Below are 18,000 nucleotides of genomic sequence, written 5' to 3'. Positions count from 1 at the left end.
ATTGTACTTTTTTTGTTTTTTTTTTTTACATTGAAACTTGAAGAAAAAGCTTGTAAGCTTCCGACTCAAACTAGTTCTACTTTTAAGAAATGTAAACTTTAACCACTGGTTCCGCACAAACGCAGCCCGAATAATGTGGTCCACCTAAAAAAGTCTCTCAGACTGCATGTAGAAATAATTCAAAAGGGATTTATAATAGTGTGTGCAGAATATTGTGGTTACAGGGTGCGTTTATTTATGAGTAAAAACAGCCTTCCCAGAAACACTCACCTCCTTTACTGGCCAGCCGGATATCATTGGTGTTTCCTTCGTAGGTGAACAAGGCCCTGGAAGACGAGCAGAACTCGGTTAACAATCTGCTCAGTGCGGATCTGATCTGATCTGATCTGATCTAACACGATGCAGAACAGACACGTCTCTCATAAAGAAAGTCTGATGGTTATCACGATCATTTCCTTGACAGGCAGCTGGTTACGAGGCTCCGCCCCCTTTGAGAATCGTTTGAAGATTCCACGCATCTGGGCGGGACGAGCAAATTGTGCGCCGTCTTATAAAGATATTTGGGATTATTTTTCTATGCAAAACATGTATTTCACTGCAGGTATAATTCAACCAATAACATCTCAGAGCGACAAACCTGCAATCTTCTGAATAAACAAACACAGCTTCACTTTCAGAAGACCTCAGAGAGCTCCTGGCTCCCACAGGCTGCTCCTCTACTCGTGTACTTAAACAAAGCCACTTGTGCCTTCTTTCCACCAGAAAGAACCGGGTGCTGATTCAGAGCTGGTGCTGGTTCGAAGTTGGTTCCACTGGCGAGCTTATAAGGACCGGTTTGCCTTTCCATGGGCTAGAGAGCCGTCACAGAGCCGAGTGTTATGTCACTGTATACAACGTTATACGGCGACGTTAGCGCATCATCGACAAACACAAACACATCAACAACGGCAGATGTTGCTTTACTGTTAACGCTCATGGCTTTGCGGACCTACACTGGCATCCAAACAAAGCGAATAATCATTTTTAATGATTAAAAATGGCGCTAACGACGTTCCCTTTTATCTTGTTGGTCACATTAGCCCACAGCCCCGCCCACAGCCCCGCCCACAGCCCTGCCCACAGCCCCGCCCACAGCCCCGCCCACAGCCCCGCAAGCGGTTATTAAGTCTAGACCAGCGACGTTTTGGTGCTACTTAAGAACCACTTAACCAGAGCCGGTCCTTTGGGTGTCAAAAAAAAGAACCGATTTTAAATTAGGCTCCGAAACCAGCACTCAAACTGCCTCGGTGGAAAAGGGGCATTGGGCATGCAGGAAGTCATGACAAATCCACTTCCTGCATGGAACTTGTAGGATGTTGTAGGATGTTGATCCCAGCCTGACTGACTGAGTTCACACACTGAGATGGTTTGTTTAGGAGAATTTATGTAGCCTGTTCTAAAAGACTGACTCAAACACTGTCATTAAAGTCAGACTCGAGTCATCCTGCTGACTCGGCTGATTTCCCATCATGCACCCTTTGGTATGCAAATGCCGGGTTTTCTTCCATCGAAAGCCAGTAAGTGGGAGTTTCTCACGAACCAGAGCTGAGCGATGAAAACACCGACCCAAACCCTGCTGTATAATCCTGACCGAGCTGTTTGTCAGAGAACAATACGGACGCCCAGAGGTTTAAACCGGTTGAGCCGAGGTAAGCCGAGACGCACACTCGTCTCTGCAGCCGTGCGGAGAACGCGACAAGTTTTTACGCTCTGAAGCGAATGTGCATGAAACAAACAGAAGGTAGAAAAAAAAAAAAAAAAGATCCCAAAACACATTAGAATTGTTCCTTTTACTCGCTGAAGTGAGGAAGTTGGCGTTTTCTCTGCTTACTCAGCAGCGGCGACGGAAAACTACAGACGTGGCCAGACTCAGTACCGTGTGGTGTAACATAAAAAAATAAAGCCATAAAACATTTTCCTCGTGTATTAAACGTATGCAGTGATGCCGATTACTCAAATCTGATTGGTTACAGTTTTAACTTAACGAACAGAAATATCTAAGGGACAGATTTAAAAAAAAAAAAAAGACAAATAACTATCATCTGAGGAAGGAGTTTGTCTTCAGTATCAGTAGCGATCTGAAACGTTATTTTTGCGCGCTGAGGAGTTTGTGGTTTACGGTTTCTCTGTAACATGACTGTCTACACTTTGTCTTGTGTAATGTAAAATAAAACATATTAAATCTTATTAAGAGGTGGTGCACGGTGGCTTAGTGGTTAGCACGTTCGCCTCACACCTCCAGGGTTGGGTGTTCGATTCCCGCCTCCACCTTGTGTGTGTGGAGTTTGCATGTTCTCCCCGTGCCTCGGGGGTTTCCTCCGGGTACTCCGGTTTCCTCCCCCGGTCCAAAGACATGTATGGTAGGTTGATTGGCATCTCTGGAAAATTGTCTGTAGTGTGTGATTGCGTGAGTGAATGAGAGTGTGTGTGTGTGTGTGTGTGTGTGCCCTGTGATGGGTTGGCACTCCATCCAGGGTGTATCCTGCCTTGATGCCCTATGACACCTGAGATAGGCACAGGCTCCCCGTGACCCAAGGTAGCTCGGATAAGCGGTAGAAAATGAGTGAGTGAGTAAACCTTATTAAAATGGAACTCCAAGCGAATAAAAAGTATCACTCGACGTTCGTTAAAACGTCACCTCCGCGATGACTCCGGGCGTTTTCGTGAATGTAAACGAGCTGTTACTATGGATACAACAACATGGACGTGATCGACCCTCGCTGTTAAAGAGAACTCGTCGAAGCTCTCTTCTGCCCAATCACCATCCAGAACTCAGCAGCAGATCGCTTACGGTTTCTAACTATGTTTTTATCCGGCGATTTCTGCTCGACGAACAAAAACACGTTCAGAGAGAAACGAAAACGCCAGACATCACATTTCCACATCATCCCACTGCTGTGTGACTCTTTTGTTCATTGTTTTTTTTTGTTTCTTTCTCTCTCGCTGTCTTTCTCGGTCTCACTCACTGTCTCTTTACACGTCTGTCTCTTTTTAGCCGTCTCTCTTTTGTGCTCCGTGTTTACAGAATGCACCAGATGGCAGATTTCTATTTACTTATTAATTTATTGATGTTTCCTGAGAAGAAAGTCACAGTTCTGTCCTGGTCTTGGTCCTTAGCCAGGAGGCGTCATGTCCCTGTGAGAGAACGATGGTGTAATTAAACGTCTCGCTTCTAATTACTTTTCTTTTCTAGGCCACACAGGAAGTCGTGCTCGTAACAGCCAAAAAAAAAAAATAAATTTTTACTTCCTTGTTACCTAATATGCACTGTAGCTTATATTAAGAGTTGCTGTACAGGACACACACACACACACACACACTTGTGGGCGTAGGCCAAAGAGGAAGTTACAGTCAGATAGATAACCAAAAATGGCAGCCGTTTCATTTCTGAATTTCTTTGAGAGCGTTTTGTCTGAGGCTGCAGGTTACTGCCTTGTTTCTAGTTTGTCGTCATGGAAACAAACAAAAACTTTTCGATTCAAACTGTACGTGCTGTAAAGTCCCAATAAAACTTATAACAATCCTATAACACGACAAGCTGCACGACGACGATCTTCTCACAACGAAACAAAACGACTGCTTCCTGCGTCCACGAACAATCGTCACGATCGTAACAATCGCGTAAAGCTCCACAAAGCGAGTCTGCGATATTGTGGGGTTATTTTTTTCCTGTCATCGTGCGTTGATTCATTTCACTCGCCGCTGACTGACACGTATTTGAGCACGGAGCAGGCCGTCCTCCTATCGGCGGAACTTTTTACAGGAGCTTCGTATGCAGAGCTCAGATTTCTATCACATCTTTGTGGCGTCACTGTTGTCACACTGACACTAAAGTTACACAAGGTTTTACGATCACGCTGATCTCTGCAGCTTCACCCCTCGGTTTATTTAACGTTCTTACGCTTCTTACTTTCTTACTTTTCATCTTTGTTATTATGGAACTGTTCTTCCGCTCCATCGCTTGCTGAAATAATTCTAATAACTCATCGCAGAACTACCGACGGACGCTGGAGAGCACAATTACTCTTAGATCTCAAACTGATACCTGAATATTAAAATACATTCCTCACATCTATTATTACATTTTAGTTTCTACTTTTTACATCAGATTATTCTTAAGAGCCATGGAGCTTTCTATTCCTCTCTGAGTTGACGTGACGTGACGTGACTCTAGTGCTTGGACCCCACGTGTTATAATTCTGATCCTGTGGCCTGTAATTTTCACTGCAACAAAATTAGATGCTACGCTGCCTTTACTCTGGGCCTGTAGTTCATTAGGTTTAGCTGCCACCTTCAAATTCTGCCTTTAATCTCTGCCTTAAGTCGCTTTTTAATGATGATTGTCTATAGTCCATGTCTGTGGTCCCTGCCGCTAGTGTCTGATGTTAATCCCTGCCTTAAGTGTCCATCTTTAGTCTCTGCCTTTAATCCCTGCCTTGAGTCCCTTTAAAATTAGATGCTGCCTTTAATCCCTGCCTTGAGTCCCTGCCTTGAGTCTCCACTTTTATTCCCTGCCTTTAAAATTAGATGCTGCCTTTAATACCTGCCTTGAGTCCCTGCCTTTAGTCCCTGCCTTTAAAATTAGATGCTGCCTTTAGACCCTGCCTTGAGTCTCCACTTTTATACCCTGCCTTTAAAATTAGATGCTGCCTATAATCCCTGCCTTGAGTCCCTGCCTTGAGTCTCCACTTTTATTCCCTGCCTTTAAAATTAGATGCTGCCTTTAATCCCTACCTTGAGTCCCTGCTTTTAGTCTCTGCCTTGAGTCTCCACTTTTAAACCCTGCCTTTAAAATTAGATGCTGCCTTTAGACCCTGCCTTGAGTCCCTGCCTTTAGTCTCCACTTTTATACCCTGCCTTTAAAATTAGATGCTGCCTTTAATCCCTACCTTGAGTCCCTGCCTTTAGTCTCTGCCTTGAGTCTCCACTTTTAAACCCTGCCTTTAAAATTAGATGCTGCCTTTAATCCCTGCCTTTAAAATTAGATGCTACCTTTAATCCCTGCCTTTAATCACTGCCTTGAGTCTCCACTTTTATTTCCTGCCTTTAAAATTAGATGCTGCCTTTAATGTTGTGTCTATTCACTGACTTTAGTCTCTGGCTTTAGAAAATGTCTTTACTATCTGCCTTTAGTTGCTACCATTTAGTTCCTGATTTTACTCGCTGCCTTTTCTCAAAAAGAAGTCAAACCAATGTTGTATTTTGGTTCTGCATCTTTCTGAAACGTCACTGAAATGTTATGTGAGTATCTTATGAGACCAGGTACAGAGGTGTGTATATACAGGCTGTAATAGATACAGGAAAACATCTCAGAAGTCAACAATCCAGCGGTGAGGATGAGCTCATTAACATCCTAACAGGAAGTGTAGATGTGATATAAAGAGCTGTAAAGCTTCATATGTGTTTGGGTAAAGAAGTCAGTAAACAGGATGCTGCGTTCAAGAGCACGTGGAGATGCAGTCAGCTGTGATTCTGGAGAAGAAAGTGAGTCACATCCATCCTGCTGGAGCTCAAGCTGCCTTCACCTTCCTGCTGCAGACGTCTTCAAATCATTTCCTCTTACTCCATACCAGTGTGAGATTTCTTTATAACAAGCAAAGCCTCGGAACAGCAGCAACAAGCAAACACAAGCTAAGATCTCCATTAGGAAACACCACCAAACACCAGACACACCACAAACACCAGACACACCACACACCAGAAACACCAGACACTCCATAAAACCCCAGAAACAGCAGGAACACCAGACACACCATCAAACACCACACACATCAGACACACCAGAAACACATCAGAAACACCACCAGACACACCACCAAACACCACACACCACCAGACACACCACCAAACATCAGACACACCACCAAACATCAGACACCCCAGAAACACCACCAAACATCAGACACACCAGAAACACCACCAAACATCAGACACACCAGAAACACCACCAAACATCAGACACACCAGAAACACCACCAAACATCAGACACACCAGAAACACCACCAAACATCAGACACATCAGATACACCAGAAACACCACACACATCAGACACATCAGAAACACCACCAAACATCAGACACATCAGACACATCAGAAACACCACCAAACATCAGACACATCAGACACATCAGAAACACCACCAAACATCAGACACATCAGATACACCAGAAACACCACACACATCAGACACATCAGACACACCACCAAACATCAGACACATCAGACACATCAGAAACACCACCAAACATCAGACACATCAGACACATCAGAAACACCACCAAACATCAGACACATCAGACACATCAGACACACCACACACATCAGACACACCACACACATCAGACACACCAGAAACGCCACACACATCAGACACGGCAGCAGGAAACATCAGACACATCAGACAGTCCATTACAGCTAGCTTTATAACGCAGCTATGACGCGTCGTAACGCTCCGTTACTCACCAGTTGGTCTGTGATTTCTCATCCACCACCTCTTTATAGGCGGCTGTGAGCGCCGGGCCGTTTTTACTCAAGTTTACGGCCATTATAAAGTAAATAAATCCCGAGCTTCAACACACAGCACAGTCAAACACGGCCAGTTAAGCCACGCCTACCGGAAGAACTGGCGCTTGCGTCGACACGCACGCCAACGTCAGATTACACGCGTTCGACGTTTTATAGACTTCCGCATTTAACACCGATCATTTCTACTAATAATAACATGATATTAATCACCGTTAGAACAGCTTTATTTTATTATTGTTTTTATTCTGAGTCCAAGATTAAAATTAGAAAATAAAAATGAACAAATGATAAAAATAAAGACCAAATGTTTACAATCTAAAATTAAATCTAAAATTAAATCAGAAATTATATCTAAATTAAATCAAAATTAATTCAAAAATTAATTTAAAATTAAATCTAAAATTAATTCAAAATTATATCTAAAATTAAATCTAAATTAAATCTAAAATTAAATCTAAAAACAGAAAACACGAATTACTAAAATGACAAAAATGTAATAAAACCACAATTGCTAAAAAAAGAATCGAATAAAACGAATAAATCAATAAACCGAAAAACTGTACGAAAAAAATATTTAAATAAAATAAAAAATTAAATTAAATAAGCTAATAAAAAAAATGTAAAAAATATGTTGCTTTTTATCAGTAAAAATCTACCTTCGGTAAAATAAATTATAATTTTTTTTGTTTATTTATTCTAAGCCACGCCTTTCACCGAGAAGCCGCGCTGTGATTGGTCAACCTTAAGATATACGTTATGTCTATGGTTAAAGCGGTAAATGGCGCCGCCTCGTGGCCATAAAAATGCATTTCTTAAGTAAACTTGTTTCAACCCTTCATGAGAAGAGCGTATTAATATGACCGAAATATAAATATATAAGGTGTAAATTACAGATTTCATAAGCACATGAGTCAAATGTAAAAATTAGTATTTATTTTCACTTTCAGGGATTATAGTAATACACTACTGTTATTCATAGACTTTACTTGTGTTTGCTAGCTAAAATTAGCAGGAAGCTAACGTTAGCCTCAATGAGCACCTACTCATCACAACAAATTAGCCAGAGAAAGAGGAAAAAAAAAAAAAAAAAGATTTGCAACAGTCTAAAAAAAAAGCTTTAACGCAAATCTAAGAAAGGTCTCAGAATCTGTACATATGGAATAATCACACACCGGGAGAAAGTCTAAAACCTTTATTCACTAATGTCAACACTTCTGAGGATCGTTTCAGCAGTTCCAAGAGCTAGAGGAGATCGTCGCTCCGGTTAAAACGAGTGTTCAGAACAAAACACCTAGCCGGGAGCGGTTAGCACGGCTCAGTGTGTGCGTCTGTCTCTGCAGAGGGCAAAAGAAAAAGGTGTTACAGTACAGTTCTGGTGGAAATACAGTGATGGTTAAGGCTAGATTTGACTGATGATGATGATGATGATGATGAGCGCATAGAGAAGAAGATCCCTGATATGCTTGTATGAAGAGTGCAAAGCATGTCTGTACTGATCCGCTGTTTTGAGGTCCGAAGCCCGATCGGAGAGGAACACGTCACGTCACGACTGACTGTAACGGATATTTCGATGACAAATAAATACATCAATAAATAAACACAACAGCAACAAACTATAAAACCAAGACAAAGTACAGTCTGGGGACAGAAAAAAATTCCAGGCTCGTTAACTGGGGAAAAAACAAACAAACAAGAAAGCAGCAAACAATCAAGACAGAAACTGCGTTTAGATACATTCAGAAAAGAAAAAAAAAACGTACAATGCGTTCAGTGAAAAAGACGCACGAACAGAAAACAAACAATTCAGTCTTGATGTCGACTACGTGAGCAAAAGTTTGTGCACCCGACCAATCACGTTCAGATCCGTCCCAGATCGACTCTCCCTTTCCCAAGCTTCTCTTTTCTAAAGGCTTCCCACTAGATGCTGGAGCATGGCTGTGGGATTGGTGTCTAATCAACAAGAGCATTAATGAGATCAGACACTGATGTTGGGATGTTTAGGAGACTCCAGTTCCAGTTCATCCCAAAGGTGTTCAGCGGGGTTGAGTCAGAGTCAGAGCTCCGTGCAGGACGCTCGAGTTCTTCCACTCTAACCTTCACCTCCACACCATGTCTTTATGGAGCTCATGATCATCATGGTGAAACAGGTCATAACGTGAGAGTGTACAGAGAGATGCCGTGGAGATGGAAGTACGTGTGTAACGGTCAGAGGTGCACATACTTTTAGTTATTAGTGTTAATGAATGCATTAAAAAATGAAAAGTTTATATCGAGGCCCTCGTCAGAACAACGCGGATCCGACGAGGAAACGACCGAGGATCAATGCAGGATGATCACAAATCCAGTCTGTTATGGTGATGTACAAACTGACAGGTGGACATACAGCATGTGGTGTTCAACGGAATACAGAAGGTGGCGCAATCTGGCACCAGGATTGGCACAAACACTTAGGGAAAGAATTATCTCCCAAATCCACTGAAAATTGGAGAAAACACTCTTATTGATGCGATTGGTCACATCATTAATATTCAAACCTTGAAATGAGAAACATGTCTTCAGAAGATTTTTTTTTTGCCACAAGACACGTTTGGTTGGGTATTTTGTGCGTGATGTTTTATTAGGTTTCTTCCGATTCCCAAAAAATTAAACTCGGCAATATTCGTAGGAGCTTGTGGTAGTTGAAAACGAGCACGGATTTTCCTCAGACTGGGGTTGAGACGTGGCACGTGACGTGTTTGGCCCTGTGATGCTTCAAAACTACCAAAACCATTTGTTTTGCACATGAACAATTCAAGGTCTAGTGTTTGAGGTAACAGACGATCATAAGGACGACGTGTTTTTATCCCAAACCACCAGAGACATCAAGTCAGCGGCTCGGGTTGCGAGAAGAAAAAAAACAAAACAAAAACAAACAAAGAGCATAAAGAAAAACACCACAATGTTCCAGTTCCAGGATTTGATGATGACGGGTTAAAAAACAACACCACACCAACCAACAGACACCTGATATGTTTACTACATCAGCTACAGTCACTGAGTGAAGCTGATTGGCTAATCCAGTCTATGGTAGCGATGACTGATGGATCGACGTTCTCCAAACCGATAAACGTCAATCAGAAAGAGTGCAAGAAGTCGTTAATAAAAGATGGATTTAGGTTAAATTAAACTGATTTGTGAGGAAATATGAACAACCGTAATGAAGAAAAGATCGCTTTTAAGGTGACACGTCGTCGCCATTTCTCGTTAAACAGGTTTTTCGAAGGCAGCACGTTTATTTTTCTCCCTAGATTCCGAAGATTAAAAACCTACGTTCAAACTAGCACGCGATACGTCGCTCGTGTCTTTCGTTAACGTCCGGTTGCTCAGCTTTGAATTAGCTACGTTGACAGATTAGCTAAGCATGCTAACGGCAATGTTGTAGAGGCACCGACGATCTCTGCCGCGTCCTTGCAAAGCGGTTTTTCTTTCATATTTTTTTAGGTGACTGTAAACATTAGTTCAATTTAAAGGGACAGGGAAGGTATCGAGCGTCAGAGTAGACGTCCTACGTTCCCCGGATCGGTCTGAGGAACGGATCAATTTGTCGATTTACAGCATCATCGTTTGCAAAGTGAAACTGATGAAATAAATCTGTCGCTTGGCTCAATGTTCAAAGCAACCGACTAACGAGAGACTAGCGGAAGATAATCGTTGGGGCTAAACCCGGAAACCTGGAGGACACTTCGGAGGAACCTCAGGGTTAATAAGTGTTTAAAAACAAAACAGACAGGAAACAGATCCGAGTCCAGACCTTGCGTGTGCTGCTCGCACGTCAATCATTACATCTACACCTCCATGTGTCACTACGCTAGTATGTTACTGCAGCGGCTATTCGTTACTAAAAGTTTGCGCTCTGGAAAAAAGGTGATAAAAGGTGGAGTTGGCTTGTGTTTGTATGTTCACAGTCCTGCTTCAGCTTAATCTGAGAGGTGACAAGTTTCACACACGGACGTACGAACGAATTCGGCCTCGGTTGTCTCCACCCCTTAACCCCTCCACCCCCACCCCCAAATAAGAGACGACGCTCGGCTAAACGTATACCGCACTAACATGCATATAGAGTCTGCGTGAGGTGATGAACGAGAGAAGATGAAGGACTTGGCCTGGCTGTACAAATGTCCTTAACCCTGTAACCCTACATACCGAGTCACGACCTTCATGCACATGTAACACAAACACGGACTTATTCGATCCAGTTTAATCCGTTTGTCTGAAAGCAAAACCTTCACTTTCCTGCAGATTTACACATGATTAATGAATTCAAATCACAGAGCGTGTTTACACGCACGCCAACAGTGCGATACGGTATCCGTCCTCTTCCGCACACCTGACCTCAGACACCCAGGATTGGCCAGTGTCGCCGTGATTGACAGAGGAAGCCCCTCCCAACGGACAAGTCTCAACGTAAGGGCCCTTACTAAGAGAAATCCGTGAATAATTTCTGAGATTAATCAGATTATTCAGCACATGTAGACTCTTGATCTGAGATTTTCTGTAGATCTGCAGCCAACGTTATTTAAACCGTATGTTATATTGTATTATTAGAATTATTCAGATAGGTGAATATTTATATTGTAATTATTTATTGGTATTTTATTCATAACTACTCCAAAATTGTTATTACCTACCGCTAAAACTAGGGACTTAACAGAAAACACTCCAACCTACAACAAAAATAAAAACAATTAATATATCATTAAAAATGGTTTTTTCCTTTAGTGTTTTTTTTTCTGCTCCAAGTTACGATAAAACCTACAGACACGCCACGTTTCCTTGAGGTGCCTGTAAACACGCTGCCGGAAATTTAATTCGTCTCCTTTTTCCCCATTAACAGGTTTTATCCACATTAACACACGTATTAATCGTGATTGAACGTGATCCTCTGGAATAAACCAGATGTGCTCGCGTACACCAGAGTCCCAGCTTCTCGATTACAGACGTACCGCTCGGTTATTTCTAAACATTCGATAAACAGAATAACGAAGAGGAGGTCCGGCCTGAAGCGGAACCGCTTGTGTTAATACTGTAACGGGTTATGAAGCGTACCGTGCCCCTGAGTGTAAACTGTTAGGAACAAAAAAAAATAAAAATAAAAATAAAAAGACACACACAAGCACGCATGCGCGCGATATGTACAGAAGAAAACACCCCGGAGACGGCGTGCACGTGAGCGAAGGAGTTCTGCCTGCATCTCCGGTGTTCTGCCATCCAAGACACTGAGGAAACACTCCGAAAACAAAACGTCCCCAAAGTAATAGTCAGAAAAGTCTAATTTCCCGGGTTTGTGGTCGTCCCGAGTTTTGTGGACTGTGCGTGTTTCTGTGCACGGCTCTGAGTACCGGCGCACAGCCGGCGTGCGGTGGTGTCCTCGGGTCTCTCTGTTTCCTCACAACCAAAGCGTCGGTGTTCATCCACATCACTCTCTCTCTCTCTCTCTCTCTCGCTCTCTCTCGCTCACTCGCTCATTCTCCTCGAGTTTAAAAAAAGTTAAAACAGGTTCCTCTGTGCGTTTGCTTGCTGTGTTTGTCGGACGTACGCGCTCCTTTCACATGGCGTACTTTTGCGTCCATTCTCTCGCTAGTCTGTTATACCTGAAGGAAGAGGAAACAAGAAGAAAACATTCAAGGACATTATGTGAGGAACGAATCACTCGAGTGTCGATAACGACGACGATGTGGAGTTACTGCTACCACCGGAAAGTGGTAAGTGATTAATTCCTGTGATTTATTGCACGGGAATTTGCCAGCGATTATTATTATTTGCGGCGAGTCCACGATAAGAGGAGTAACCTGTTGCTATAGTAACAATAACGTTGTGTCTGGTGTCAGTCGTCTGTGGATACGTCTTACGTAACATATTTAAACGCTTTCGCTGCGGTGTAAATGTGGAACCGGTCTTACTTTTCTCTGTCGGCTTTGTACGTGTGCGCGATCTCGGGCACTAGAGGGTCATCTGGGTTCGGGTCACATAACAGGGAACAGATGGAGAGCAGAACTGCAGAGAAAGGAGCAACGTTAATTACATCACATTTGTAGAACACATCAAATCCTCAAATGAGTTTTCTTCACATATTTCTCACAGGTGTTGAAAGTAAAAAAAAAACAAAAAACACCTCCATTGTATTAGGAGGGGGTGCCAATACTTTGTGAAATAAATGCTGACCTTTCGATACGGTGAGTGCAGGAGACCACTGCGAGCGCAGGATATCGAGGCAGATGCTGCCGTTACTGTTGATGTTGGGATGGTAGATTTTCGTGGTGAACGCGACCTGTGAGTCAATCCAGATCGAAGGCGTCGTGTTAACAAGTGTTTGAAAGAAAGAAAAAAAACAAAAAAAAAAACAACAACAACAAAACAAAAACACTGAACTGGATACTACACAACTGACCTTGGGAGGTTTAAAGGGGTAGTCTGTAGGGAAGTGGATGGTGAGGAAGAAGACACCGCCTTGGTAAGGACTGTCATTCTGAGGAAAAACAAAAACTGTGAATCTACAAGACGATATAAATACTGAGATACTACACCTGCAAATATAACATCATTACAGTGAAGAAGGTGTGGCCTCTGTGTGTCAATCACAGCGAACGAGGCGTGGCCTCTGTGTCAATCACAGCGAATGAGGCGTGGCCTCTGTGTGCCAATCACAGCGAATGAGGCGTGGCCTCTGTGTGTCAATCACAGCGAATGAGGCGTGGCCTCTGTGTGTCAATCACAGCGAATGAGGCGTGGCCTCTGTGTGTCAATCACAGCGAATGAGGCGTGGCCTCTGTGTGTCAATCACAGCAAATGAGGCGTGGCCTCTGTGTATCAATCACAGCAAATGAGGTGTGGCCTCTGTGTGTCAATCACAGCAAATGAGGAGTGGCCTCTGTGTGTCAATCACAGCAAAAGAGGCGTGGCCTCTGTGTGTCAATCACCATGAAGGAGGTGTGGCCTCTGTGTGTCAATCACAATGATTTGTTTTTGTATTAGACTATTAATTATTGTAAATAATTGTATTGCAAAATTATTATAATACAAAATGTATTAGACAAAATCATAGTTTATCATGTTTATAAAAATAAAGTTAAGATTTAGAACTATAAAAAACACTAAAAGGAGAAAAATACGAACTTACCGGCCCCATTATTGTAGCCTGCCAGTGAAACACTGAAAACAGCAGAAAACATGGTTACAACTTCTGCACCAACAGGTTTAATCAGACTGAATACTGCACATTTTAATAAAGACAGAATTCACTGCTCACAGTCTTCTCCCACAGGTCCGGCTGAACACTGGGCTGGAGGATCCCTCTGCAGATCAGTCAGCTCCTGAGGAAGAAAACAAAATCTTCACAACACAAACATCTCCTGGTGCTCAATCACAGCAATCAGGTCTTTCCAGAACCTTCAAGAACAGGATCTCAGATGACTCCAAAAGTTTTAGCCAACAACTTCTTTGTGCCAAAAAGCGGAGCAAAAATAGAAAGTGAAAGATAGTGAGTGGATGAGTGTTTACTGCTAAAAATAAACACCAACAACAAATCACCTTCAGCGTTATAGGTGCTAATTCGGCTCATCCGTGCCTCCAGCAGTGAATGAAATCTATTGATGATGAATCTATTGATTGGTGATGGTGTTACTCTGGTTTACTCTGTACACTGTGTAATGATGGTGTTACTCTGGTTTACTCTGTACACAGTGTAATGATGGTGTTACTCTGGTTTACTCTGTAGACTGTGTAATGATGGTGTTACTCTGGTTTACTCTGTACACTGTGTAATGATGGTGTTACTCTGGTTTACTCTGTACACTGTGTAATGATGGTGTTACTCTGGTTTACTCTGTAGACTGTGTAATGACGGCGTTACTCTGGTTTACTCTGTACACTGTGTAATGATGGTGTTACTCTGGTTTACTCTGTAGACTGTGTAATGACGGCGTTACTCTGGTTTACTCTGTACACTGTGTAATGATGGTGTTACTCTGTACACTGTGTAATGATGGTGTTACTCTGTACACTGTGTAATGATGGTGTTACTCTGTACACTGTGTAATGATGGTGTTACTCTGTACACTGTGTAATGATGGTGTTACTCTGTACACTGTGTAATGATGGTGTTACTCTGTACACTGTGTAATGATGGTGTTACTCCGGTTTACTCTGTACACTTTGTAATGATGGTGTTACTCTGGTTTACTCTGTACACTGTGTAATGATGGTGTTACTCCGGTTTACTCTGTACACTGTGTAATGATGGTGTTACTCTGGTTTACTCTGTACACTGTGTAATGATGGTGTTACTCCGGTTTACTCTGTACACTGTGTAATGATGGTGTTACTCCGGTTTACTCTGTACACTTTGTAATGATGGTGTTACTCTGGTTTACTCTGTACACTGTGTAATGATGGTGTTACTCTGGTTTACTCTGTACACTGTGTAATGATGGTGTTACTCCGGTTTACTCTGTACACTTTGTAATGATGGTGTTACTCTGGTTTACTCTGTAGACTGTGTAATGATGGTGTTACTCTGGTTTACTCTGTACACAGTGTAATGATGGTGTTACTCTGGTTTACTCTGTACACTGTGTAATGATGGTGTTACTCTGGTTTACTCTGTACACTGTGTAATGATGGTGTTACTCTGTACACTGTGTAATGATGGTGTTACTCTGGTTTACTCTGTACACAGTGTAATGATGGTGTTACTCTGGTTTACTCTGTACACTGTGTAATGATGGTGTTACTCTGTACACTGTGTAATGATGGTGTTACTCTGTACACTGTGTAATGATGGTGTTACTCTGTACACTGTGTAATGATGGTGTTACTCTGTACACTGTGTAATGAAGGTGTTACTCTGGTTTACTCCGTGGAGCCGACAGCCTGAGTCACCGCTCCAGAAATGGATTCTCTAAAGTTAGCAGTGAGAAATCACCAGCTGTCTGTTACACTAAACTCAATAACTCTCCACTCCATTTTCTACACGTCAACTAACAGAAATCAGTAAACACAAATCATACAAATCTTAACAATTATCAGGAGGAAAGATCAACCATCTACTACACTGTCAGAAGGACAGGAAAGCTCGAACTAACACGTAGTGCTGTTTAACAATCCTACTTTATACATCCAAATGTTTGTGTTATGTCCAGATGTTGACGTTTAAGTAGGGGGTATAATAATCAGTACAGAATTATATTATAGAGGATTACTTCAATAAACGTAACGATTTTACATTTTTAAAGTATATCAATTCATTTTTTTCGATAGATAATCCATATTTTTGGAGTCATCGTTATTCATCGTGTAAGTAATCGATCATCAGTTGATCGTCGGTAAATAAACAATTCTTTTTTTTTAGTTTGTTTTAATAGTTTAAACACATTTTTACACGCCTTCACTTCTTGGTTCCTACACAGATCCGACACAGTTGCGGTCTTCGGTATTGCTAGTATTTCTGATTATTCACCTCAAAATCTAAATAAAACGTATAAACGTAAACATACTATAAACGTAAACAATACATTCTATAGTTCACACTAAACTAGATCTCTGGTATCTCTAGATAATATCGATACGTTCGATAAAATAAGTACTCTGTAAATAGTCTGTTAGTCAGAGGTGGGAGTAAGTCTCACACGTGCAAGTCACAAGTAAGTCTCAAGCCTCAAATTTGCAACTTAAGTCTGACTCGAGTCAAGTCGAGTCTCCCATCTCTGAGTCATTTAACTCAAGTCCGAGTCAAGTCTCAAGTCATGAATGTCAAGTCAAAGTCAAGTCTTTTTTTAATATTTGTCAAGCAAGTCTCAAATATTGCGACTTAAGTCTGACTCGAGTCCCCCATCTCTGAGTCATTTAACCAGACTCAAGTCATGAATGTCAAGTCGAGTCTTTTTTAATATTTGTCAAGCCCGAGTCTGACTCGAGTCAAGTCATATGACTCGAGTCCCCCATCTCTGCTGTTAGTACGTCATTTGTCTCAATAGTCGTGTTACAGAATGTAAACAGAAGATCACACGTGATTTAAATATGCTAATAAGTCTATGAATGTGATATTAACAGAGACGCTCACGTTCACACGTTTGTTTGTTTTTTTTTGCTGTAAATCAGAAACGTGTTAAATAAGATGTGAACAGTAGAGATTTGTGTTGTGTGTTTGAGGTGTTAGGTGATGTGTGGACATTGTGGTGAATCTGTTAAAAATACCCTCGCTGTCCCACTGGCCCTGTTCGTACAGCCTTATAAGGCTGCGTCGACGTTGAGCGCAGGAGCTCAGTGCGCATGCGCAAACGCCATTCGCTCCCGTTCACAGCAAAGAAAATATTTAATTATTATTATACTTTTTTTTATTTATTAATTATTATTATTATTATTATTATTATTATTATTATTATTATTATAAATCGTCTGAATAATAAAAGTATATAAAGGCGGTCAGAACGGTGTGTGGTGTAAAAACGACCTTTATCCTCGTCGCCTATGGACGATAACAGACCATAATAATCTAAACGACCTGACGTACGTTAAGGACGACGTATAAAATCCATATTTTATACAATCCCAGTACGAAAACGCGTGACTTAAATATTACGTGAGGTAAATATTTGTGTTCCGCCTTCATTCGGGACAAAAATCTTACACGTCTTTGTGTATTGAGTAATATTACAGGAGTAAAAAGGTATCGTTTGGTTTGTTTATATGTCAGTGTGTAAAAGGTATATGTTTGAGTATCGATGCTAAAGCTCTAAACGCCGGCCGTTAGCATCAAAGCTAACTCACCTTCTGGATCCTCTTCAACGCCATTTGCCTGTTGTTTATTGTTAGCAAGCTGCAAAACGCTCGGATTCTCCGCTGAGATTCGGCTTTCCGAAGCGTTTTTTTCTGCTTCTCCTGGCTGTAAAAATAAAACACTTCTACGAGATCACGGCTCGTAACATCGACGCCGTTTTACAGCAACGACACAAAACGATTTCACTAAAAAAAAAAATCTTCACCTTCTTCACAAACCTTCACTGACAGCTTTGCCTACAGACCGACGAGCGACTCTCGCGATACTACACGACCAAAAAGGCCCTCCGTGAGCACGTGCGCGAGATTTGAGGCTGACGGGAAATGAAGTTCTTTGACTCCACAAACCCGGAAGTGTGTGACTGAAGACTTATTTTGCCTTAAAAAATAAAAGGACGAAAAAAAAACGTGTTTATGTTCGTGAGAATCGGTTACTTGTCTTTTTGTGTTTTGTTTAAAGCGAATTCTCAGCATTTAAAATTTTTAAATCGATCCATCTAATACACAAGGTGGCGCTGTGTGCTTTCTGTTGATGGATCCAATATGGCCGCCGTCACACTGTTTATCACTGTTACCACAGGGAGAGAGAACCATTACTAGTCGTTTCACAATTCTCACATGC

General features: G+C 41.8%; 2 protein-coding genes across 5 annotated transcripts in view; both read right to left on the bottom strand.

Moving 5' to 3' along the window:
- The window catches only part of dbnlb (drebrin-like b), a 21,318-nt gene extending 14,644 nt beyond the window's left edge, over positions 1-6,674 (bottom strand). For 2 of the 4 annotated variants that reach the window (XM_060881073.1, XM_060881076.1), the window contains exons 1-2: positions 6,504-6,672; positions 271-326 (exon numbers count right to left, since the gene is read on the bottom strand). In XM_060881073.1, coding sequence (XP_060737056.1) covers positions 271-326; positions 6,504-6,586 — 139 coding nt within the window. In that variant the 5' untranslated portion in view covers positions 6,587-6,672. Of the gene's footprint in view, positions 1-270; positions 327-6,503 lie in introns of all 4 variants that reach the window. The other 2 variants (XM_060881074.1, XM_060881075.1) reach the window with 2 other exon arrangements.
- Positions 6,675-7,743: 1,069 nt separating this feature from the next.
- Positions 7,744-17,642, bottom strand: ube2d4 (ubiquitin-conjugating enzyme E2D 4 (putative)). Its single transcript, XM_060881080.1, has 7 exons — positions 17,370-17,642; positions 13,852-13,915; positions 13,723-13,754; positions 12,994-13,071; positions 12,768-12,873; positions 12,506-12,599; positions 7,744-12,196 (listed from the first exon to the last, which is right to left on the bottom strand). Exons 1-7 carry the CDS (start codon positions 17,391-17,393, stop codon positions 12,151-12,153), a joined length of 444 nt encoding a protein of 147 aa, XP_060737063.1. The 5' UTR covers positions 17,394-17,642; the 3' UTR covers positions 7,744-12,150.
- Positions 17,643-18,000: the final 358 nt, after the last annotated feature.

The sequence above is a fragment of the Tachysurus vachellii genome, chromosome 11, assembly GCF_030014155.1.
Source record: "Tachysurus vachellii isolate PV-2020 chromosome 11, HZAU_Pvac_v1, whole genome shotgun sequence".
Taxonomy (NCBI): Eukaryota; Metazoa; Chordata; class Actinopteri; order Siluriformes; family Bagridae; genus Tachysurus; species Tachysurus vachellii.
This window is presented reverse-complemented; position numbering and strand designations above follow the sequence as displayed.